Consider the following 25982-nt stretch of genomic DNA (forward strand, 5'->3'; position numbering starts at 1 on the left):
TTTGAGCAGCACCTTCACCGCCTGCGCAGCGTGCTGGAGGCTATCCGATCGGCGGACCTCACACTAAAGCCACAGAAGTGCCACTTCGGCTATAAAGAACTAAAATTTCTTGGACATGTAGTTAGCGCCGAAGGAATCCGTCCCGATCCGGACAAGCTTGCCGCTGTTGCCGAATTACCAGCTCCTGTCGATAAGAAAACCGTCCGGCACTTCCTTGGTTTGTGCGCCTACTATCGCCGATTCATTCATGGCTTTTCACAGATAGCAGAACCTCTGACTCGTCTCACAAGGGACGACACGCCGTTTGTCTGGGAAAACGAGCAACAAGCAGCTTTTGATGAGCTGCGACAGCGCATGCAATCAGCGCCCGTTCTCGCTCATTTCGACGATGATGCTGACACGGAGGTCCATACCGACGCTAGTAACATTGGGCTCGGTGCAGTGCTCGTTCAGCGTCAAGAGGACATCGAAAGAGTGATAGCCTACGCCAGCCGCTCTCTATCCCGTGCCGAGGCGAATTATTCCACTACGGAGAAAGAGTGCCTCGCAGTCGTGTGGGCAATCACCAAGTTCCGCCCGTACCTTTATGGTCGTCCCTTCAAGATAGTGACGGACCATCACGCGCTCTGTTGGTTGGCAAGCCTGTGTGACCCTTCAGGTCGGCTAGCACGGTGGAGTTTGCGGCTGCAGGAATTTGATGTCACCATCGTCCATAAGTCCGGCCGTAAGCATGAAGACGCTGATACACTGTCACGCGCACCCCTTCATGTCGTCAGTCAGGAAGCAGAGGAAGACGAAGGCTTTCTGGGCGCCGTTAGTGCATCAGACTTGAGCAAACGACAGCGAGATGATGCAGAGATTCGTCTAATCATTGATCATTTAGAGGGCCAGGGCGCAATCATACCACGTCATTTATCCCGCTCGTTGACGTCGTTCTGCCTACGAGACGGTGTGCTGTACAAGAAGAACGCTCGTTCGAACAATCGTGCTTACCTCCTGGTGGTTCCTCGAGACATGCGAGACGACGTCCTCTTCGCTTGCCATGACGAACCCACATCCGGTCATCTGGGCTACTCAAGGACACTTGCCAGAGTGAGCGAGAGGTACTATTGGCCAGGACTTTCAGCAAGCGTAAAGAAGTACGTAAAGAGCTGTCGGGAATGTCAGCGCCGAAAGCAACCATCTGTTAAGCCAGCTGGTTTTCTTCAGCCCATTGAAGCACCCTGCACGCCGTTCGACCAAGTCGGCATGGACATTCTCGGGCCATTTCCTATGTCTGCCGACAGCAACAAATGGGTGATCGTCGCGACCGACTATTTGACACGCTACGCTGAAAACCAGGCGATCCCACGAACCACGGCTTCTGAGGTAGCACAATTTTTCATGCGCCACATCGTGTTACGACACGGTGCTCCTTCCAGTGTAATAACGGACAGAGGGACGGCATTCACGGCGCAGCTTACGGACGAAGTTTTCAAACTGAGCAACACCAGACACCGAAGGACAACTGCGTACCACCCGCAAACCAACGGACTTACTGAACGACTGAATAAGACCCTCGCAGACATGATCTCAATGTACATCGACACACAGCACAAAACATGGGACCGGATCTTGCCTTACGTGACCTTCGCGTATAATACCGCCGTGCAAGAGACCACGCGATTCACGCCATTTCGGCTTCTCTACGGCCGCGAAGTGCAGACCATGCTAGACTCAATGCTACTGTGTCAGGACGAAGACGAGTAGGCAACTGACACCGAAGAATTCGCAGAGCCTGCCGAGGAAGCCCGGCAGCTCGCGCGACTGCACATCGGCCAGCAACAGCAGGCAGACGCACGACGCTATAATACCCGCCACAGAGAAGTGTTTTACAGCCCCGGAGATCAAGTTTGGGTGTGGACGCCCGTCCGCCGCCGTGGCCTTAGTGAAAAGTTGCTGAGCCGGTACTTTGGCCCATATAAAGTGTTACGCCGCGTCAGTGACGTGAACTACGAAGTGGTCCCGGACTCAACACCCCATGCACGGAGCAGGACACGGCTGAGGCCGGACGTCGTTCATGTGTTGCGCATGAAGCCATTTATTGCGCGTTGTTCGTAACTTTTCCTTTACCGTACAGCGTTCTTTGTGTTTTTTGTTTATTTTGTGAACTTACTTTCTCGTTCATTGACGTCTCCTATGTTGGCACGCTCTTCAAATTTTACTTTCACTTCATCCGAATTTCCATTTTTTTTTTTGACGTGCCTATGTAGTGGCATCGCGGTGCTGCTATTTACTTTCCTTTCCTCTTTTTGGTACTTGTTTTTTTTTCTTTTCGGAAGGGGGGATAATGCCGCCAGCACGTAGTGGGTTGACAGCAAGAGCGGCTCTAAATCTGGAGGAAAAAAGAAGATCGCGTTCTTCTTTGCTCGAGAGCCAGCCACGACTGACGCATCGTCCTAGTGCTAGCTACCTGGTGGTTTAATTAATCCCCCAGTACTTGTGACTCATCGTGACAATAGCGATGTTCGTCGAGAGCGTCGAGATCCCCAACTGGTACTGGGTATGGCCAATCAGGACATTGGCGTCAAGATAATCAATAGTGACAAGTAAGAGCGGCCCAAATATTGAGGGACTATGAGGCTAGAGCCATCTGACGTTGACTAGGATGGTTTAGCGTGTAGCGCTGTTGAAGTGTAAACTTAGTGAGTCTGAGTTTCGTCAGTACATGGTTTTCCGGCCGTGCTAAAGTAGTGCTTGAAAAGGAAGCAATGCCTTGCCCTCATTACTATGTGCCACAGAAAATGTGAAAAGACTCGCTTACCACTAAGCTTCACGTGCTCTTTGAAGCGTCCTCTCACAGAAATGTATTTGAACAGTTCCTTTGAAACTGGAAATATCGCATCATGGGTGCCATGTTTAGTCTTCAACATCAAGTTGAAGATTAAAAACGATGGATCCATCTCTGCTGGCGAGGTATTGACAGCCAAGAAATATTGAATCCGAGATGTTGGAACTTCGTCTTCATCAATCTAGGAGATGACATTCATCATCGTCGTCAGTGCTCCTCACGAGCTACCGCTCACTGGCACCAAGCCATCAGTTATTTTTTTGTTCCATTAAAAAGAGCACTCTTTTTGGACGTGTCGTCTCTCGTTCCTGCGCGACAGTCTGGACCACAAGGTCCATCACAGGAGAAGTTTAACTTGAATTGTTTTCCGACGAGAGGGTCTGCTGCTGCAAAAACAAGAAGACATAGATTAGGCAGAGCGTAATTGTGGACATTACTACCACGTCCAAGTTATTCTGGCCACTACCCTAAGTTCAAGAGGTGTACTTGAAAACGACTGAGTTGTATGCGCCCGTTTCGTCCGATTACAACGCGGCAGCCTTCAAGAGGCCAGTGAAAAAGCCACATTGTCTGGAACTAGATGTGACCGCATTCGATGTTCCGGAGGATGTTGCAGATCAGCAGACGATAACAAAGAAGTGATCATGGGCTGCTGTTTCCCCAGCCAGTGCCAAGAAGTGTATGCAGCACTATTGTTATCAACTACAGTTGTGAGTTCCATTGTCGCTATATTAATGCTGATTTGGACCTGAAATTTGGGCAGGGAGTGCGAAAAATAACACGCTGAAGATTTTTGGCATCCAGAATTTCATATGTTCATGTATGTTGACATCTCTAAGGCCGATTTGGGACTCCTAACTTCAAGGAGTTGTCTGCCACATCAGCTGGGCTTCCACAGGAGTTGAAAAAGTAGGTGTTGTACATTGTTATGTACCTTGTTCGGCGGCATGGCCCCAGGCGGCACCGGCAAGACATATATAAACACCTTTGCTACGGTCAAGGGCAAGTGGGGGGTGGCATAGGGAATTATATGTGTCGTTTTTTTGCAATGCTCAGTGCCTCACAAGCACTACAATGGCGCAGCTGACATGCACCCTGAATGCCTGATTTAGCCCCCATGCAGCTCTGACATGGCTGACCTCATAGAAAAGCCGCCCGTATTTTGGAACCATTCGGGAACACTAACATTTCCGTGGAAGCGGTGGCTTGAAGATTTTAAAACATATGTGCTCGCCTGCGGGTAGCGAAAGTTCTTTCGCAGACGCGAAGCTGCATAGCTGAAAACACCAGTGAAATGACTGGCCGAGGCCATTTTGGAGGAGGACTTCGGAGCAGAAAAAAGTACCTTTTGGAGTATCCAAAGGTACATTTTGGAGCAGGAAAAAAAAAAGTTTTATGAGCAACGAAAAATGTAAATTAAAGAAGGGAATAAGGCTGTTGGAGATGCTGAAGGGTCATTGCCGAGTGGAAACATTAACTATGTGACAACTTAAATAGCTGAATAAAGTGTGACAAAAAGGTATTCTCCAACATTACGTGCATGTACGGCTCAGACTACTAAGCAGGTAATCCCGTATAGTGCACGACCAGCTATAAAGCGGACTTTTCTTACAACCATTTAAAATCTCATAAAACTGCATGTACACTGATATTCTTTATTGTGCGGCATCTGAGATGAAAGACCAATTGTAATGCAGCTCACAGAAGTGATGTAATGACTGCGCTTCTCAATGGAGGTGCGGGGCCCCGGCAGGGGAGAGAAAGTAATGAAGGCACTAGAAAGGAAAAGGTGACGCGGAGCAAACTAGCAAGGAGCAAAGTGTGGGAAAAATTGAAGAAAAAATTAAAAGGAATGAGGTTAGCTATGTAATGCTTAAATAACAGCGAAGGTGGTTACCGTTAGGGGCTAACGTGGCCTCTAACAGCTAACAGGCTGTGGTTAGACGTGGCCTCTAACAGCTTACAGGCTGTGGTTAGACAAAGCCCAACCACAGCCTGTTAGCCTGTCTAACACAGCCTGTCTAACCACAGCCTGTCACAGACAATGTGAGAACGTCTAAACTTAATGCCAGAACTAACGTGCAAATCTGGCGTGGGCCTATCGTAGCTGGCTGCTGCTCGGTGCATTCACAGCTGGATGGAAGTAAACCCAGGTAATGAGCAGCCAGCACAGCTGTGATATAGCCTCCACTAGCCACCTTAGCTGTGATGAGCAACGGCAGGAAAGTCTTCTTTTTTTTTTTTTCCGGACACCCGGCGTTTTGCCTAGCTTAGCTCTGTAAAAAGAATGCGGCAGGGGCGCGTGGCGTGAGGACAGGCCGCCGCTGTCATCGCCGAGGAACAGCAATCGATGCTGCACGCAACTGCGGTACAGCTCCTAAATGCCTTGTTGGAAGCGTGTAATGAGTAGGAGCCCCTCGGAGACAAAGATGACGAAAAAGCTAAGAGAAGATTAGAAAACGGCGTGAACATGCGCACTATACAGCGAGGCTCGAGGTGCGTGACCCGAGCAGTGATCGGCGTGCGAGCAGCGACGAGCTGGCATTGTCAACGTGGGCTTCGCAAGAGAAGGTTGCATCGCCAGAAAACGCACTGGCGACGGGAGCGGCAGGACAGCGATTCGGCAACTCATGATGCGGGCGTCCTGAGAAAAGCACTGAGACCTCGACATGCTTCGAGGGAGGCTGCTCGGGATGCAGCCACCGCGCACAGCAAGCGCCGACGTTCCAGACACAAACCCGTTTCAAGGCAAGCCGCCAAAGACAGTCCCCAGATGGCCACGTCACCGTGCAGCACTGGGTATGGCCAGCAGCCGCTAGGCCCAAGCACCGAGACATTGCCAGGTCACTGACATCAGGCAATGACGACAACGGGCGACTACTTCGGTAGCGGCAAGGGTGAGGACATTTGTCTAGAGCGTCAAGATCCCCGACAAGGACACGACCAATCCGGACATTGACAAGCAGCGTGGCAATTACGACAAGTAAGGTGATGAAAAGCACCATGAGAATCACTGAGGCAGTAGAGATGTCTAGCAATAGTTAGGACAGCTTAGTCTGCAAAGGAATTAGTTTGGAGGTTTACTTTGGGAGTTATTACCCTTGGTTTTGTAGATTTTTTTGTATATAGAGGGTGTGTCATGTGTGAGTGTTTATTAAATGTGTATTGTTGTTTTTTGAGTCTTGTCTCACTCCATCACCTGCAGCAGCAGCCACTCGTGTAACCCGTGACAGCAACTTTTTTCAGTGAGTCCTGATTTGTGCCATAGATGACTCTCCTTAAATGTACATGTCCAACATTACTAGACCTTGCAATTGACAATTGCCTTGCAATTGACAAGAGTGAGACATCTGCCCTTATTTGTTATCTGATGCTGCACATCGATAAGTAATATGTTCATTCTTCATCGCACTTACTTTCTCTGATTATTGTGTTAGTTACCGCCGGTAACGATGGTAAAAAATCAACATGGCAGCATCCATGCAGACGCGACTGCTTGCGTCGATCCCTTGACGCTCGCCCACAGCACTCAGAGAAACAAATGAATGGTGTAATGAGCTATTGCTTAGTGCCACCTCATGATCAGGACAAAGCATCAGGCAGGCTCTGTTGTTATTTGTGAGAAAAGCTGCTTCTTTCTTGGAGCCTACTAAACCTTACACGACAAAAAATTTGATGGAGAATTTGAACTAACGCGATGTAATCATGAAGACATTGCTGCCGAAGCACCAATATATACCAATATTTATTCAAACCTAGGTCGATAGTCTTTTTTAAAATATTTTTTGTATCAAACTCCGAGGTCGGCTTAAATTCGAGGATTCTGAGAAGTACGCCATTTTTCATTGAAAAAAAGCCGCACAACCAGTGCCACCTAGACATATTGCAGCCATTACTAGCCGAGCCAACACCTGGCTTGAGTACCCACATGAAGCCACCATTTTGATTTTTATGTCAAGTGCCGAGGTAGCAGTCGAGGCGAGCAGTTATTTCGAGTTGAGCTTCGAGTGGTCTATGTGTGGCTTGGCTTCATGGCGCCAAACAGACGATGTTGTAAAGGTTGTCTTAGCCTTAAATGTCGTCCAATGTACAAGCCGGGCAGGACATTGGATTCTGGGGTGGAAGTGGACTTTCGTGTTTTGGAGCAGCTCGGGGAACAGGAATAATGCTGTTTTGGAGCAGCGTTGGCTCAGTAAAATGTGTGGGGGTGCTGACACCCCCTGTAATGTTGTTTGCGCCACGTGGCGCAAATGTTTCGTGCAGAAGCCGTATTTCAGGGTTACAACTATTGAGCGATAGGTGGCGTTCTGCTTGTGAGCGTTTATCGCCACCATCATCATCATCATGGTTAGAAAACCTTAGCGCCGATGGCGATGCCTGGTGAGAAGCCTTGGTGGGGGCACGCAAAAAATAAGCTCGCCTCTTTCGCCGGTGGCGTTTGCCGTGAACGGTTGTCTTCAGTGGTGGGTCTGCCGTGCACGACAATGCCGGCTGTCTGCGGTGGGCCCACGTGGTGAGTCAAGCGTCAGCGACACTGTCTTGTTAGTCATGTTGTTGAGTGTTGTTTAATATTGTGTAAGGTTGTCAGAGCGTGTTGATCCCGATTGATGTTATAGTAATTCGGCTGACGATATTGTCACAGGGTCGTGACGGCGACGAAGGGAGCAGACAGTAGGTCAAAGATTAAACAGTTTATTCAGCCGAACTTGTGGTCACGTAAAAGGAAATTGAGATTACAGCAAGACACTGGCGCTGATATCGGCGAACTGATCGTTGGTCATCGATCAACTGACAAGCGGCGAAGCGTGTCGGCATTTATACACCTGCCATCGAACATTCTAGAGTTATTGCTAGCGGTGACGTAGGTTACAGAATAATCTGAAATGTTCACGAAGTGGGTGTAATCTCAACAAAATTATCTACTGCAGTCCGGAAGCTTTCCGAACACTGTAAGCGCCGTTTGCGCTTAGAATTGCGTACGGCGTAACCGGATGATAAAAAAACTTGAGAAAGAAAAGTGGTAATATCGTCAATCAAAAGCAGGTAAATAAATGCGTGTTGTTGTTTGCTTTGTTCCAACCGTTGTGGGGTCAAGACACCACGCTATTGGAGTGAACGACACAGTAGCATGGTCGGAACAAACCAAACAACACATATGTTTATTTAACTACTTTTTGATCGACAATATCGTCTGCTGAATTATTATAACATCAATCGTGACAAACACGCTAGGACATCATTACACAATAGTAAACAACACTCAACAACATGATAAACAAGGTGGTGTCGCTAACGGCGGACTCACCACATAGGCCCACCGCAGACAGCCTGCGGCGCCGCCCACGGAAGACCCACCGCCCCACGCCAAAAGAGGCTCGCTCAACTTTCTCGCCCGCCACCAAGACATGCCTTCCGCCAGGGGGTCACCGCCAACGCTACCATTCTACCAACTACGATGATGATAGTGGTGATTACCATCGCGAACAGAACGCCACCTATTCCTCAATAGTTGTCACTCCCAAAACACGGCTTCTGTGCGAGACACGTATGCCACGCGGCGCAAACAACTTTACAGGATATGTCAGCACCTTCACATTGCGTTTACTGTGTCCGTTCACTCCAAGAGCGTGATGGTGCTCTCCACTTCAGATCCCACAAATGGAAGTACTGATGCAGGGTTCAGAGCACCAAAAGGTGTGTTTCAAAGAAATGCAAGTTTGTCTTGAATTTTTCTAGGGTTAAACATCACAGACAATTGAAACTATTTTTGGTAAAAAAATTCTTAAGATTTCCACTAACATTTAGTAATAACGAGCTGACCAGACTTACTATCCACAAATGTGTGTGTCTGTGTGTGTACATGCATTTGTACTCCCATCATTAAGCACCACAGCCGACAGAGAAATAACTTTGAGAAAACAAGGGATAAGTGATGCTTATCCCTTGGATAAGCGACGGCGTGGGCAGCATAGGTGCCGTGCTGCACGTAACTAACCAGGAGATGATCGAGCGTACGCAAGCACTACATATTTCAATGAAACTGTCAGTTGTCAATATCAGATCGCGGTAGAGAAGCACACATATGTATCGCGAAGAGCTGATCCGTTCTGTCGCTATCTAAGACGCTGCGTATCCTGAACCTTGTAATAAATACGAAATGCAGCTTTGCCACCGCATGCTATCAAACGATCATGCGAGAATGTCAGCCCAGTATCTTTTCTGCACTTCGACAAAAAGGAAAAAAAGGAGCTTTGATGGGTACCTTGGGCAGCATGATCATGCTGCGTTTCCAGTGGGTACAAATTATTGAGGTTTTACTGCATTACTAGATAATTCACAGTTACTCATGTTGGTGCTACCACTTTCGCGCAGAAACCATGACGGTAACAGCAATGAGGCAAGCACTAGCAAGCCCCATGAATGAAGCGAATTACGTAATCATGATCAAACATGTGATCAAACTACACTGGATATGGTCGCAGCCACGTCCTTTGTGTGGCCAACGCTCAGTGTTGTTTGGTCGACAAAAATATGCAGTTTACGCTTCCAATCGACAATTATCAAGGGTATCCCCATCTATGTGCAGCCTGGCGCAGCAGGTAAGATTGGCGCAGAATGGCACAAATGGCACATCACTTCCACTCCTGTGGAGTGGGTGAAAAACATATGCGTCGCTGGAAGGGCTGCAGCGTGGGACGACATCCCAGGAACTTTGATAGTGTGCTCTTTCAAGAAGTGCAGCATATTCAATGTGCTTGATGGCACTGAGGATTGCACACTATTGTTTGAAGACAGCAACAAAGAAGTCAGCGACAATGACTTGGAATGAGCACAGCACCTGTATGATGCAAATAACTAGAAGCAGCACGGGGGAAAAAACACCAGGCTTGCGCAGAAGGCGCAGCACAGTCACAGCGAAAGCTAGAAGAGCGGCCTTTCAGAGTCTTTTCTGAACACTCACTGGGTAACTGCTGCAAGCAAACTTGCTGGGTACCCACTACAGCATTAATAATCATAATTTCTGGGTAGTAGGTTGGCATTCGCTATGCTATCCTTTGTCATTCATCTAGAAGCATAGTATCCACTAAATGCTTGCAAGATATTTTGTGCCAATTTTTTATGCAGTGGCTGACGATGATGAGGAATTATGCCTGAAATGGATATGCGCCACAGTTAATAGGTGATAGAAAAGAAGCTTTTTTAATGGGTTGGAGCATTGGATGACCCTCTTGTTACGCTATTCCTATTGTGCAATGCTTGGTTGTTCTTTTGCTGTTCTAAGATGCTTTATCACTCACATTACCACGATTCCTTTCCCGACATCAAACCTGCCTAAGGCAAGTTTGCGAACAAGTCGAAGGCACCAGTGTGGCTCAGTGGTAGAATACTGGGCTGGCACGCCGTGGAGCCGAGTTCGAGCTCCACTGTATTCTTGGTACTAGTTTTTTTTTTTCTTATTTCGTGCAATAGTGGTAACGGACACTGGCGGCAGCGGACAACTAAGCCAGCGCGCGTGACCTGAGTTTTGATCTCATAACAGCTTTCGCTGCAAAATGACGACAAAGAAAAACACACAAGACTAGTGGCTGTATGTTTCTAGGGTTATTCGCATCGTGAACAAACTGCTTTGTTTCATCTCCATGTTCAATAAATGTATCCTCTTTGTGAACGCTGTCATCACTGTTTCATTCAGCCTACATTCGAGGTAAGTTTGTTTTTTTTTTTTTTTTCTTTTCCCGGCTTCAAACGTTCAGGGGTCAGCTTAGAGTCTGGGCCAGCCTAGATTCAAGTAGATACGGTAAATCTAAAGCAAATATAAGCATCAGTCTTAAACTTATGGGCCAAAGAGAGCACGACGATGATGTAATAGACCCAAAGCGGAAGGCACCAGTGTCGATGCGTGCAGCCATGTTCTATTTTTTCGGCACAGCTGTCTGCTTGCCGAACGTGTGGACGCAGATATCATGGGATGGGATCTTTTAGCAGATGACGTAGTGTGGATGAATACAAGTGGAGAGGCTAATCGGCCATCCTATTCGAGATGAAATACAGTAACGTTCTGCGCCTTAACGCTCTTGTGTGTGATTGACCTGCTACGCTAGAGAATAAGAAAAATAATAAGTATTCTGGAAACCGTGCACGTAAAAGGATCGTCGCAAGATTCTGGTCAAGTTTAGGCACCTTTGCAGCGTCGTGAACAATGGTTTATTGCAATAGCAATTATATGAATAGTCTCAGCTGGTTTTTGCCGTTGCTGTTGCTGTCATTCACGTATATGTATGTATGTATGTATGTAGGTATGTTTAAGAGTACAGTTTAGACATGTTTTTGAACTTTCAAACCTCTCTTTATCAGTTCCTCATTTTTCGGCATATTTAGAGCTTGTGCACTATAACTTGTACGCTTTACAAAGTCGGATTGCAATGAAACTTGGCATGCTTAAAGTTTAACATGTCCTGAATTCAAATAAACAACTTTCAAAGGTCTCCAAATGATATTCAACTGGATAATTTTAGAACCTTGTTCCTTGAGTGTGGTAAAACACGAACTCAGCATTAGAATTCTTTTCTAGGCCAGTACACAAATGCTACACAATGTTTCTTTGCTTTATTGAATTCTGCAATTAATTAGGAGCAACATTTGCAATTTTTTAGAGCTTTCTTGTGCTTACTACTGTTGCCTAAGCTTGCACAGAAATGTATTGTTTTTACAAATGCATGGTCTGCAAAAAATTAACTAAATGAGCCATAAAAAAATAAAAGAAGTTTTGAAAAGAGGAGCTTGAACTCTGTAACTGGGGAAAGTTTCATTGAGCTGTCACAAATATCTGAAGAAAAAGTATTTCGAGGAGCATCTCCCCTTAACTCAACGTCGTCTTGTCGGCTCGTTAACAGCTCTGTGCAGAAGCAGTCGCGAGCTGAGAAACACACGCTACCAAATGGCAGGTGACTTTGGCAGTGGCGAGTTTCGGAGCAGTAGCGCCTTCGGGACCGTGTTGGCATCATGCTTCATAACAATGCATACCGACGGGCAAAGCGAATGTAAATGTTTTCGCGGGCGCGCACTTGGTTTTCCGACCACGCTGGCATTTTCGCTTGAATTCTCCAGGACTCACTTTTTTTTGTGCCGACTTCGCGGCGCGGTTTTTCGGCTGCTTAAGCAGGGAAGAGAGTACATTTCCAATGAGTTTGGCCGCTTTCGCTTGCTCTGATGTCAACTGTGAATATGCTGCGCCAGCAGCATGAGCGAGGAAACCGCTGCACTTAATTAAGAGACAGTGAAAGCAGGAAAGTTTAAAATAACATGACAGAAGTTTTTCGGCAAGTTGTAGTTGCCAACGAAGTTCTTGTTCATCTTTTTATCAGCTTTAAGTTGTTTTTGGTTCATAATAATTCGGGCCGATACGAATAATTAACGCACTTCCTTCAAATTCCTATCATCGAGATTCTACTGAAGTTACCATATTTCCAGAGCAGGGAAGCTGCTGCAGAGATTATTGATTTTTTACATATTACAGTAAGAGAGAGAGCACACTATTCTGAATACCACTTTAGAAACATATGTAGATTATCGTCTGGGCCAGATTGTTTAGTATAAGTCTATGTACTCTGGTGGAGCTTAATTTATTATTAGGAAGAGCAGATAGTTTGCTGCACGCGGAAAATGAAGAAGTCATGCCATTATCGGTACAAAAAGCATATTAGAAGTAATTATTAAAAGCTATAGATGTAAGATTTGTGGAGGATTGGCCATCAAGAGTACATGATTAGGGCATAAACCATGCAAGGCTAATCGATCTATAATTTTTTTTTCATAAATGTAGCAAAAGCACTGGTAAAGTAGTAGTCCCTAGCCTTTCACATTTAGCTTCATATTTGCTTTCCTAATCATTAAATAAAGAAGCATTATTATTACAGTGGGAATCTCAAATAAGTGCTTTATTCGACTAGTGAGATTAAGTATTTCTTTATGGCACCATGGGCCTTTGGTATGGTTCTCCATTATGCTCCACTTCACACTCTTCACTACAATTCTTAAAAGTCTTTACAAAGTATGTGTATAATATGTGAGCTTAACAGGACTTCGAGCTTGTAGGCTACGCTCTGTTATTTACAGTATTTACTTGCGCAATCCTCGCACTCGCATAATTCTCGCACCCCCCACATCGGCCAACAAAAATACGATTTTTTTTCCCTCGAGTAACTATCGCACCCCTGAAAATTGCCGCAATAATGTAATCTGCTTGTTCCAGCCGTTGACGATGATGCGCACATTATCTGGTGCCATCTCTTAAGCATCAAGCGTACTATTATTGCACAAATATTCAATTCAATGTAAGCCAAGTTGAAGCGGCAAGTGTGCGTAGCGGCGTGTTTTGTATGTGGTGTCAGAAATCTTGTCGCGTTATTGGGCAATACTGAAGCTACACGGCTGCTTTCAAGTTGGAAGTGAATGATCACGCACTAAACAACGGCAACAGGGCCGCCGGTAGGCCCTTCGGAGTCGACGAGTTTTGTGTTCGCTACTGGTGACGGCAGCTAAAAGCCACCAAGACGCGTTGGGCCTGCCGTGTGCCTAAGACTAGGATTGATGGTAAACTTTATTTCTTCAGAAGGAAACTGTGGACAATTCTGTTAAATAGTTGTCAGCTCAATACTGACATCCTACACATGCCTTTTGAAGGCTTTTGTTGAGTGACAAACACTACCGCTATGCCCGCAATGCCCACAAGCTTAGCATATGGTATTCTGATTCTCGACTATTTGCTAGCACTTTTTGTGTCTCAAATAAATCTTGTCTTGTGCTGAACCTCTGCTTTTATTGTTGAGGAAAATTTCGATTAGTACTTCTCAAAGCGTGCTGTTACCCCCGAATGCAGAGACGTTACTTGACTCGTACTTGACTCGTTCTTGACTCAAGACAGTCTTGCCGGTCACCGTAAATCGCTCTCGAACTTGCGGATGACTTGAAGGCGACTTGGCTCGGTCGAAGTCAGGACAAGTTTCAAGTCAGCTGCGGGGCTAGCTTGAAAGCGACTTCATGCGTTATTCCAACATGGCCACCTCTCAAATGGACGATGCGCGGAGGGTGACCGCTTTTGAGTTTGCTTGCCTCGCCATAAGCATAGCATTTTCTGAGGCGCACTGCCTGCAGAATATTCTTGGACCCGCTTTACGTGACCGAGGAAATTCGATGGAGTTGTACGACGAGGAACAATTCGACACTCGATACAGATTCACGAAGAACACCGTGCGGCAGCTGCTTGGTATGTTGCCGCTCCGTGAAAATGGGGACAACCGAGGACAGCCTGTGCCCCCAGTGTTACAGCTACTGATGGCTCTCGGGTTTTACGGTGCTGGCACATTCCAAACAGTCACCGGGAATCTCATCCGCATTCCGTAGTCGACAGTTTGCCGTGCAGTAGGAAAAGACGCTACTCGTCGCAAAGCACCTGTACGCGATGCTGGTGCGCTTTCCGTAGCCGGCAGCACTTTCTATAGTTAAGCGGGACTTTTATGGAGTGGCTGAGTTCCATGGTGTTACAGGCTGTGTCGACTACACACACGTGCGTATCAATAGCTTCGGTGGGGACGACACCGAAGTGTTTTGTAAGCGCAAAGGCCATTTCTGTTTTTCTTAAACACGACGCCAATTTCCGCCTCTTTCGGTACAATATTGACTCGGTGCTGTGTCTGTGTGCCTCGTCTATCCTTTCGTCCCGTCTAGGGAGCTGTTTCTCGCTAAGGAAGGCATCGCTTGAAGCACAACGCTACGTAAAATTCCACACACATAAAAAAGAGGTGCCCCTATCACGGGTTTTTTTATCCGGTTCAACGTCATGCAGCGAGACACTGCTGCACCCCGCGAGACAAAATTCTGCTGAGGGCAATGTCCTGACCCCCGCTTTTTCTCTTGTTTACCAAGCTCAACAAAAGGATACGAATCACATTTGTTCCCAGAACTTGTTTTTTTTTTTTTTTTTCATATACAACTGCGACTTAGCCAACTACAGGCATGCACACAGGCGAACAGAAAGGCAAATACCGTGAAAATCGCATCACCTCGTGAGCCAGGTCAGCACAAATACATGCTGTGGCGTTCGATTGGAAAAAAAAAAAAAAAAAAAAGACGAAAGAACCCAACGCCATGCTTTCTTCGCCTTCAAACAAGCAACCCTGGAGAAACGCGCCACATTTGGGTGGCCACTAAAACCAGCGGGCAACGAACGCTTTACAGAAGCAACACGGCACATCGCTGTGGCGGCAGGCACCACGTGCCACTCGTTAGCCGTAAAATGGCAGGAATATGCTTGTGGCCCTTCGTTTTTATAGTTATTTTAAAACGTATGGTCTTTTTTTGATGTAATGCATGCCTTACGCGAACAACTTCATTGATACTCTCCTTAGCAGGCGAGCAGCGTGTTTCGGCTTTGAAGCTCGTTCTTGTTTTGACCAAGCAAGACAGCCTGAGCATCTATGAAAGCCTGAGCATCTATGAAATGCGAAGGCTGACTTGGGCGTTTTGAAATCTGCTCCTTGCTTCATGCCGACTTGCTCAAGTTATGTTGAAGTCGCGAGCCAAGTAACATCTCTGCATTCGGGGGTTAGTTGCTAGTGTGAGAATCCCGATTTGCGGCCACTTCATTTTATTTTTCGCTGTGTACATTTTCATGGAAAGTTTTCCCCGCGTAATTCTTGCACCCCCCAACTTTGCTTTGGTTTCCCGCCAAAAAAAGTGCGAAGATTATGCGAGTAAATACGGTACAACTAATATTTCTCATATATAGATCATTCAAAAATATTTAATGTCACATAAATCACATAGGAGCTGTATTGCGTATCTTCGAAAGCTGTTCTAGGGCTCTCATATGTACAGAACATGTAAAAACGGACAAAAGAGAGCAGTCAAGACACCACAAACGCCACTGATCAAAATCTTAAAGCTGCAGAAAAGAGGGTGAAGTGATGCATTTAAGCCCAAATTGCCCGCTCAGGTTAAAATGAGACAAACAGCACTGGCACACAGCTCTAGTAGCAGCCAGGGCACCTTGGTGCAGTTTGGCGCATCGCTAGCATCCCTGCGTAAGAAGCAGTCTGCAATGTACTACACATTTGGTTTTTTTTACTAAGTACTGCTTCAGAAGTACTGGGTTTCACCTGACCCTTCATCGGTGTTAGTATTATTGTAGGTCAAGAGTTTCTTTGAAACATCCCACTACAATGAAGGCCGATTGAGAAAAGGTGCTGACGGGAAGAGATCGAGGGGGCAATGCCGAAATGCTTGAAACTATTGTGTGCACAAGCACTCAATCAGTGCAGCAGCTGGAATATTCATGTACTCACTTAAGGATCACTTCTTGTTGATGCATACAAACCTGAAAGTGCTTGGCTGACTGGTTGGAATCAAAGTCCAGGTGATCTTCCGGGTTGATGTTCAGTTTGTCCCTCAGCGGTGTTGCACTAGTCGGTTGTTGGCACGACACGCTTCCTGGGGTCCTGGCACCTTGAGGAGTCATGCCTGGGCAGTGCAGTTATTCCCTCGTGCGTTAAACAAGTTGAATAAATGTCACTTGCTGAACTGTGGTGACCCTTTCCACACTCTGTGCAACTTTCAAAATTAGTACAGTTGCAGCACGTGAATGCTGTGAATGCTCAAACTTTTTGGAAATGTAAATGCCAAATTTTCAAAAGCATACACCATGGCAACTGATTTCTTTCATGAAGGGAGGGGGGCACTTCGTTTATCTGAAGTGGGAACCAAAGATGCGGTCATTGTCACTTCGTGCTCTGTTTTGCAGGGAAAAAAATTCGGGTGGGGGGGGGGGGGGGGGAGGGGGCGGGCACTGTCATGCACACGTAACCCAGTGTGTGCATGGCATGTTCAAGCCTTTCTGTCGTGTGATTTTCCGGCTTCGAGTCGCTCCGACACCGAAAAGGGGCAAACAAGCTAGAAATTCGACTCATTAAGTCTACAGGGGCTGCGGCTCGTAAGGAACCAATTGTAATATCCTTAGAGTACAAAGCTCTTCATTGGGCATGCAACAACATCCAGTGCATTACTGAAAATTCTCATGGTTCCAGTGTAGTGACACGTATCCCGAAGGAGTACGGCCACTAGTGTGGGTCCGGTCTCAGCGAGCCGCAGAGCACGCGTTAACCGTCGCCGTGGCGAGAACACGATACTGCTCAGGGTCGCAACACTTTATTGTCTGTGGCAACGCCAAACGCAATACAGCCCGTTGCAAAGGCGCGGCGGGAAAGCAAATAGGCATATCCACGCCACGAGCATAAAAGTACTACACAGGGTGCCACGAGCACGTCTTCGTGGTAAAGGTAATTCACGGAGACACCGGGACCAAGACCCGATTGCTCTAGCGAGGGCAATAGCGCTCGCGTTGGTGCTGCTACTGCAAAAAAGGAGTGCTGCTACTGTCTCGAAACTCGTCAGATTCCTGAGCACCACAGGGTGCTTCATTTTCGAAGTATTTTTTTTTAGCTGCAGCGGCTTATTTTACAGCCATCTTCCGATTCCGAGGAAACTTGTGAAAAGCGACCTCATCGTGACCGTAAGTGCAGCGGCAGCCATTTGCCGGGCAGTCGCTCGGCAACGCGAGTCCACTTCAACCTTGCACAAACACAACTAATGAATGTCGGATAGCAAAAATCTCTAATCAGAAGAGAACGGAGTGATGGCGAGAAATTCCTACAAAACGGCAGAACTGATTCTTCACCAGGCAGCAGATCGCAGCAGAAACAAGGAACAACTGCGAAGTAAACAAGCTGAGCTGACTGAACGAAGCAGGCGGCCTGGCACAAAATTGCCTGCCGAACGGCGGCTCAACCCTGACAATGACATCACTTCCCCACGTGTCTTTCTCTCCCGTGCTCCACCCCTGCGCACGCATGTACAGGGAGGCGGGGGGGGGGAGCGTTCTTTTGGTCAAACTTTCCTCGCTTATAGCGCCGTTGTTTAATTGAACCTCACGAAAAAAACTTCCGCAGACATCATATAAGAGGTTGCGGATACCGCATTCGCAATAAATTTATGGACACAAAACCTTTTCAGTGACGTTTTAAGAGCTAAACTTACCAACAAAACAAAAGCCACGTGCACATCTGAATTTTTTCTTCCCCTTCTGATGGCACTTCACAGTTTCGCATTAGTTCTTTCTACAAATTCTTCCAACCTTGGCTCGCTGCGTGCTTATCAGCTGCGATGTCTCCACACTCGTACCGTTAGTGGACCCCGCTGTGGAACATAGATAATTAAAAAAAGAGTGGAAACGTGCCACGCACAGATAGAGAGAAACACAATACGGCACGCGGCAGCGGGGGAAGGAGCGGCCAAGGGGGGTCAGCATAATAAAAACTAATGGGCAAGGGAGCGCGATGTGTTGGTTAGTGGGACTGAAGCGGTGTAGCGAGTGCATTTATTATGCGGGGGAAAACAAATCCAAATTTTGACAGCTGAAGTTGGGGGTTCATTTGTTATACGAGTGCGTTCCTTTTACAAGTAAATACGATATATCGTAGTTTTGGGATGTAAGACGCCACATAATAATGATATTGTTAAGAAGATGCTTCATTTTCTTGGAAACACTGCAGTGGAAAACGTCCCCGGCCCCAAATTCTTTTCTTCCTTTCTTCTTCCTACTTTTCTTTTCGTCTCCACTGCTTCGATGTGCGCCATTTAAGGTTGCAGAAATAGTGTCCTCGCTCTCTTATGACCACTCACGCCATGTTGTGTCAGGTGCCCGAGGAGTCTTATTTCATGGCTGCTGGCGGTTGCTTTTCAGGAATCTGTTCAACTAGGTTGCAGCTCATAGAATTCTGAAAAGTCAATTTCACCTAGTAACATGTATAACGGTCTGAAACTTTACTCGAAAGGAAAATTTAGAGTTAAATAGTGTTGACATTGGCACAAATTCTTAAAATAGGCATATATAGGTACTGTAAAAACACTATAAAAGCCCTCCTTAACCTTCAATATGTGCTCATACCGTATTTACTCGCATAATCTTCGCACTTTTTTTGGCGGAAAACCGATGCAAAACTGGGGGGTGCGAGAATTACATGGGGAAAACTTTCCACGAAAACGTACAGAGAGAAAAAGAAAACGAAGTGGCCGCAAATCAGGATTCTCACACCAGCAATTAACAGCAAGCTTTGAAAAGTACTAAATAAAACTTAACTTAATGATAAAAGCACAGGTTCAACACAAGGCAAGATTTATTTGAGACACAAAAAGTGCGAGCAAATAGTCAGGAATGCGTGACGCACCATACACAAAGCTTGTGGGCGGTAGCGTTCCTCGCTCAATGGAAGCACTCAAAAGGTAAGCGTAGGACGTCAGTATTGGGCTGATGGCCACTTAACACAATCGTCCGCAGTTTCCTTCTGAAGAAATAAAGTTTACCATCAATCCCACTTTGGTACGCACATGGCAGGCCCAACTCGTCTTGGTGGCTTTCAGCTGCCGTCACCAGTAGCGAACACAAAACTCGTAGACTCAGAAGGGCCTTCCGGCGGCCCTGTTGCCGTTGTTTAGTGCATGATCTATCACTTTCGACTTGAAATCAGCCGTGTAGCATCAGTATCGCGTCATAACATGGCAAGATTACCGACACAAGGTATAAAACGCCGCAACGCACACTTGCCTGTTTGGCTTGGCTTGAATTGGATTTTTGTGCGATAATAGTACGCTTGATGCGTAAGAGATGGCGCCAGATGGCACACGCTATCATCATCAATGGTTGTAACAAGCAAACGACATTATTGCGGCAGTTTAGGGGGTGCGATAATTACTCGAGGAAAAAAAGAAATCGCACTTTTGTTGGGCGATGCGAGGGTGCGAGAATTATGCGAGTGCGAGGATTACGCGAGTAAATACGGTATATTAAAGGAACAAAACAGGCATTTACCTGAAATCCCATCTACTTATACCATTGCATTAGGCCCGCAGGTTACTTCACGCATATGTGCATAGTCTGAAGCGAAGTGAGCATTTTATACAGCAAGCGGATCGGTAGTGAAGGCGGGTGCCAAGTAGATGGAGCGAAGCATGCAAATAGACAGTAGAAGATTTGGCTTTCAGCAACCATACAGCGTTTAAGGAGGGACGTGGCCCCTGAAAACCAAAATATCATGAAAAGTCTATTTTTGAAAAACCAGATTGTTTGTTTGCAACACAAACTACCTATTCTGTAAACCACCACCACCATCATCATCATCATCAGCTTGACTACGTCCACTGCAAGACAAAGGCCTCTCCCATGCTCCGCCAGTGAACTTGGTTTTGTGCCTGCTGCTGCCAATTTATACCCGCAAATTTCTTAATCTCATCTGCCCACCTAACTTTCTGTCACCCCCTAACCCGCTTGCCTTCTCTGGGAATCCTAACCCCACATATCAATTCTCTGGGAATCCAGTTAGTTACCCTTAACGACCAGCGGTTACCCTGTCTACACGCTACATGCCCGGCCCATGTTTATTTCCTCTTCTTGATTTCAACTACACTCAAACCTCGATATAACGAATTGGGATATAATGAATTATCCATCATAACGAAGTGACCAATGGCTTTGCCGCAAATACAATGTTCCAAATAATCATTTATAACGAATTTCCAAATGTAACGAAGTATTTTCTTGGTGGATATGACTGTTACAATGAGGTTTGGGTGTATAATATCCTTAACCCCGGTTTGTTCCCTGATCCCCTCTGCTCTCTTTTTGTCTCTTAAGGTTACACCTGCCATTTTCTTTTTTCCATCGCTCGTTGCGTCGTCCTCAATTTAGGCTGAACCCTCATTAAAAGTCTTCAAGTCTCTGCTCGATAACTAAGTACCGGCAAGGTGCAGCTGTTATATACTTTCCTCTTTGGGGATAGTAGCAATCCACCTGTCATGATTTGAGAGTGCTCGCTAAATGTGTTCCACGCCATTTTTATTCTCCTAGTTACTTCGATCTTACGATTTGGTTGCACCGTTATTACCTGTCCTAAGTAGACATAGTCTTTTACAATTTCTAGTGCGCTATTACCTATCTCGAAGCGCTGTTCTCTTCTGAGGTTGTTGTACAGTCGAGCCTGCTTATAACGAACTTGAGCGTGACGCGGCATCCGTTTGCTGTATCCCGAAGTGCGTAGTAAATGAAACACAGGTTTTAAAAAAAGTTGCGAGTGAAAACACAAACTTTTTTTGCCCTAAAAAGTCCGTGATGCAAGTGTTTTGAAGAGCAGAAACGATAAGGGCGGTCTCGAGTTCATTTAAAACGGCAGGCTGCTCGTTCGCCGAGGCCCGTGGCATAAGCTGCATGAGGCACTGGCTCCAGAGCTTTGTCGTTCTCGCAATCCGATTCCTCCAAATCACTCTCGCCACGTACTTCATTCACAATGCCCCAATCCGTGCACGGTTCCGTAGTATCGGCATCATCATCGGCCGTAATTAAATCATCGCAACAGATGCCCGAACCGCTCTCCCAGGTCGAAGTCGCCAACAAGCTGCCGCAAATTCCTGCCGCAGTGGTCCTGTTCGGAAGCTTCAGGCTCGGCATCGGGCCCGATGATCGACGAAGTCGGCCTCGCGAAAATAGTTTTGCGCACATGTAGCCGTCACCGTCGCCCAAGAAATATTCACCATCTCCACAGCTGAACACCAGGACGCCCGAAGTGACAAGTGTGCTGCCAGGTGGTCAATAGCTTTGAGCAAGCGCTCCGCAACACCGCACCTAACGAGCGTATCACGCTCAAGCCAAACGGTCGCAGTTTCGACATTTTGTTGAGCGGCACGAAAAAGTGTGCTGTCCTCCCGTCGGCCATCATGACCACACACGCACACCAAGAGCGAGCAATACGCGCACACGCGACGCGCATGCCAGAACGCGCGGAACAGCTTTGGGCGCTTTTCTAGTGAAAAACAAAACTAATTCGAGCCAGCCTGGACGGCGTCGCGGAGCGGTGGAGACGGGCGAATGGGTTGTGATCAAGAGAGGAGAGCAGACTTGCGAGAGAAGGGCAAGGAGTTGCTATAAAACACGGAGGAAGGAAAGATTACTTCCTCTGTGCGATAAAGAGAGGGGAGGATGCGGCGGGAGGGTGACCTTGAAAACCAAAACACACGGGAAGGAGGCAAGTTAGGTAGCTTGCTTGAAAGTTCCGCGAAACTCGCACGTAGAAAAACTTGGAAAGTGCCAGCGCGCGCAGAAGTCAAAGTACGGCCGCCTGGTTCGATGCGCGTGGCGGCGTTCGAAGAATAGGCTGCCGTGGTCAAAAAATCGTTTTGTTGCACCGGCAGGTTTGCGTGGCCTCACGAACTTCGATATTTTGCGATTCTTTCAGCCCAGATTAACAGCCGTTTTCGCGCTTCCGCATGCGCGCAGAAGGCATGCTGAGTTGAGTGCGAAGTGGGCGAGAACAAGTCCTAAACCCGAAACAAATAAAAAATTATCAGAGTCGGTGGGGTAGCTCACGCACGTGCACTAGACGCAGACTATCGGATACAGTCGCTGGTCGAGGATGTTGGCAAATGGTCTGGTCACTCCAGGCCAGTGACGCCAACGACAGTACCAGCGATCAAAAACAGGGTAGGTGGCCGACCGGTCTTCGAAAGATCGGTAGCAGTGTGAAAACACGAGCCTCGTCGGGCTATGCGGGGTGCTCGGATTAGCGGAGGGACAAAGAACGAATGGGTGCGTAGCAAAAGCAGTCGGGGAGAGCAGCTGCTAGAGGGGCGCGGAGGCAGATTCGGCGTTTAACAATAAGAATGTATGGGCACCTCGCCGATGCCTGATCGGTGAAATTGGTTTCCCGAGAAGTCGGCAGACCGCTGACTTCGTTCGCTGTAACCGATCAGCGGCGCTCAGAGACGTTCGTTGTAAGTGCGATTTTGAGCCATTGAACCAATGTATATTTTCACGGTCACGCGGATATTGTTCGTTTTAAGCAAAAGTTTGTTTTAAGTGAGGCCGTTATATTGGACTCGACTGTACATTAGTTTCGTTTTCTGCACATTAATTTTAAGACTTACCCTTCTGCTCTCCTTGTCTAACCATGAATTCTCGCTCTCTTGTTTGCCGCCTTTCAAAATGACGTCAACGGTGAGGTTGAGGCGCTATTGGAGTTTCCATGGGATGCGATGCGAAGCACTGATTAGCTATAGCAGATCATTCATATCTCGCGGGTGAAAGCGCCCGCCATTGGCTGCTGTGCTGGAAGCGGGGGCTGTCCCTCCCGGCAATGGCACGACCGGCGCGCTCGTCTCACTGCTGCTCTCTGCTCTATCCGCCTCGACAGACCTCTGCTTACAAGCCACTTCTTGCCTTCCACTGTATTTTCGATCAGTTTCTCTCTCTCTTTTTTTTTTTTGCACAAGCTCTGTGCCCTTTATCTATGTTGCTGTGGGTGATGCCGGCAACGAAGCCGAAGACAGTATGCAGGTTCGAGCACGGAAACAGGTTATGCAGCTTCTACGAGAATCGAAATTCTGCTTTTCTGCTACAAATGCCCAGTGCATAGACGCTTGCAGCAGCGAAACTGTGCTGTCGGCCGCCATCAGTTCAGAATCTGACACACCGTTTGTAACTGGAGCCACGAATGCATCGAGCGTGTCCTAGATCGCCGGATCTCACACGTACTCTGAATCAGTGTTGTCACATGTGCTGAACTTTCAAATCCCACTTTCTCCAAATGAATTTTTCAGCTCGTTGTGGTGCTGAGGAAAGCGATTTCTTAAGAACTGCTTATCAGATTTGTGCGCTGTTTTTTTTTTTTTTTTCATTCTGTTCCCGACTGATTTTTACCAGGGTCTATCAAGCTTTTTTTTTAAATATTGGTGCCATTTTATTAGTAAACAATTAATTCTTAATAAATGTCATCATTACTTGCTACATCAAATTCAAAGTTGCATAAAAAATTTTTGGAGGGGATATTGAAAAGTAAATGGCTCTTTAGTACCCTAGAATATCTATCCAGGGGTGACCACAAAATAATTTTTGGCCTTCTGTTATGGCCTGGCATTTCTTCCAGCTCTTTCTCAGGCACACAAGTGAATCACCCAGTTAGACCTCAGCAACTCTAGAACCATTGAACACAATTTTATGAAACTTCGCAGTATCTCTAGTTTTAATGTAGTGAACATTCTTGGAAAGTGTCATCAAGACAACTTAAAAAATAAAAAGCTTGGTTTCCGGGGTAGCCACCCCCCCTTGAAAAAAAAAACTGTTTCTCAATTTTCGCTTATAAGCAGACCACAAAACACACGTATCGCGGACATACCGTATTTACTCAATTCTACTGCGCCCTCGATTGTAACGCGCACCTGAATTCCACGACGAAAAAAAAAAAAAAAAAAAAACGTAAGACATCGATTGCAACGCGCACCCATTTTTCTCGCTGGCCCGCACGATCACACCACACGAAAAAACGACTCCTTTTGGGAGCGTCTTCCATTTAAATATGAGGTACGGGCGAAGCTTGTGCCCATATGACGTGTAACAGAGCATGGTCGTCACTGTAGTTTCACCGTAGACCGATGTCAGCACACGAACTTGCTTCACCCCTTTCTTCTCGACGGTTGTGGTGCCAGGCATGTCGAAGTAAAGAGGCGTCTGATCCACATTCCCGATTTGCTCAAGCACGTAGCCGTTGTTGTGCCGAAAGTTTATGACAAACCTCTGAAAACTGTGAAGCTTTTCATCGTACTCCTCCACAAAACTTTTCGCATATGCCCGTTTTCCTTCGGAGGGAAAAGCCTTTCCTCTTCATAAAGCTAGTTAGCCAGCACTTGCTCGCTTTAAACTGGTTCCGCATTAGACTTTCTTCTAAGGCTAATTGCATAGCCCGCACTTGGAGCAGTTGTGTCGTCACGGGCCGCTGTGCCGCTCGCTGCTCAAGCACATACTCGCTGAGCAGCTCTTTAATTTGCGGAAGCCGACCCTGCTGTGGTCCTCTGAAGCCTTTGCGAGAGAGCTTTGCTGTCGACAATCTTCTGCTTTTGTTTCCGCCAGTCTCGACCACGTTTCGGGAACTCCGAACGACCACGATGCGGCCCGATTTCCGTCCGTTTCTGCACACGCGATGACTTTTCTTTTAAAAGTGGCATCGTTGTGCACTCGAGTTTTTGGAGTCGGCCCTTCCATGTCGTCGATGCTAATGCACTACAAGATGACGAACTCCTCAGCACATGTACGAAGTGCCGCACATGGGAAACACATAGGCAGAAATGGCCGACCGCACGTAGGGGGCGGCCATTTTGGAAATGCCGATTGCAATAGAATGACCGTATTCATTTTTTTTTTCGTACTCGATTCTAACGCGCATGCGATTTATGAACTCACTTAACCGGAGAAAAGGTGCGCGTTAGATTCGAGTAACTACGGTATGTTTGTTTCGCCGATATAACATGCTGTGTATCCCGGACCCTGCACTAATTTCGAACTATCTCCTTGGTGTCGCCACCATGCACTATCTCAAACTTGTAGAATAGTGACAGAATCTTTTCTGCAATTTGGCAAAAAGGAAGAGTTAGCTTTGTTGGGAGCACTTCGGGCAATATTTTTTTGCTGTTGCACTGTACTTAACCAGCAGTAGATGACAGCTTCAGCAAGAGCTCCTCTTCTGGTGTGAGCCTGGCCAGAAGGGTGCCTGTGGGCCACTTCCCTTTGAGACGGCCTGTTGCTGCTGAATTTGGCCCAGAACAGGGCAACCACCTCAAGGCGACTAGTATTGAAGCAAAAGAGTTGACTGGTGGGCAAGTTGGTGCATTGACATTGAAACCGTCGTGAAGGCTTGCGTGTTGTGTTTAGTTGCGTCCTCATGATGGTTTCTACCATATTTATTCACATAATCCTCGCAGTTTTTTCAGCGGAAAAATGATGCAAAGTTGGGGGGTGCGAGAATTATGCAGGAAAAACTTTCCGCAAAAACGTACAGGGCGAAAAATAAAACGAAGTGACCGCGAATTGGGATTCTCATGCCAGCAACTAACAGCAAGCTTTGAGAAGTACTAATCAAAATTTTCCTGAACAATAAAAGCAGAAGTTCAGCACAAGGCAAGATTTATTTGAGACACAAAAAGTGCTAGCAAAAAGTCGAGAATTAGAATACCATACGCAAAGCTTGTGGGCGTTGTGGGCGTAGCGGTAGCGTTTGTCACT

General features: G+C 46.8%; 1 protein-coding gene across 5 annotated transcripts in view; it reads right to left on the minus strand.

Annotated features, from left to right (window-relative positions):
• The window catches only part of Cdc5 (cell division cycle protein 21), a 322395-nt gene that overhangs the window by 155349 nt on the left and 141064 nt on the right, over positions 1–25982 (minus strand). For all 5 annotated transcript variants that reach the window (XM_037426347.2, XM_075894722.1, XM_075894721.1 and 2 more), the window contains exon 8: positions 16206–16348. In XM_037426347.2, the coding sequence (XP_037282244.1) occupies positions 16206–16348 (143 nt within the window). The remainder of the gene's footprint in view (positions 1–16205; positions 16349–25982) is intronic.

The sequence above is a fragment of the Rhipicephalus microplus genome, chromosome 5, assembly GCF_043290135.1.
Source record: "Rhipicephalus microplus isolate Deutch F79 chromosome 5, USDA_Rmic, whole genome shotgun sequence".
In the NCBI taxonomy this organism is placed as follows: domain Eukaryota; kingdom Metazoa; phylum Arthropoda; class Arachnida; order Ixodida; family Ixodidae; genus Rhipicephalus; species Rhipicephalus microplus.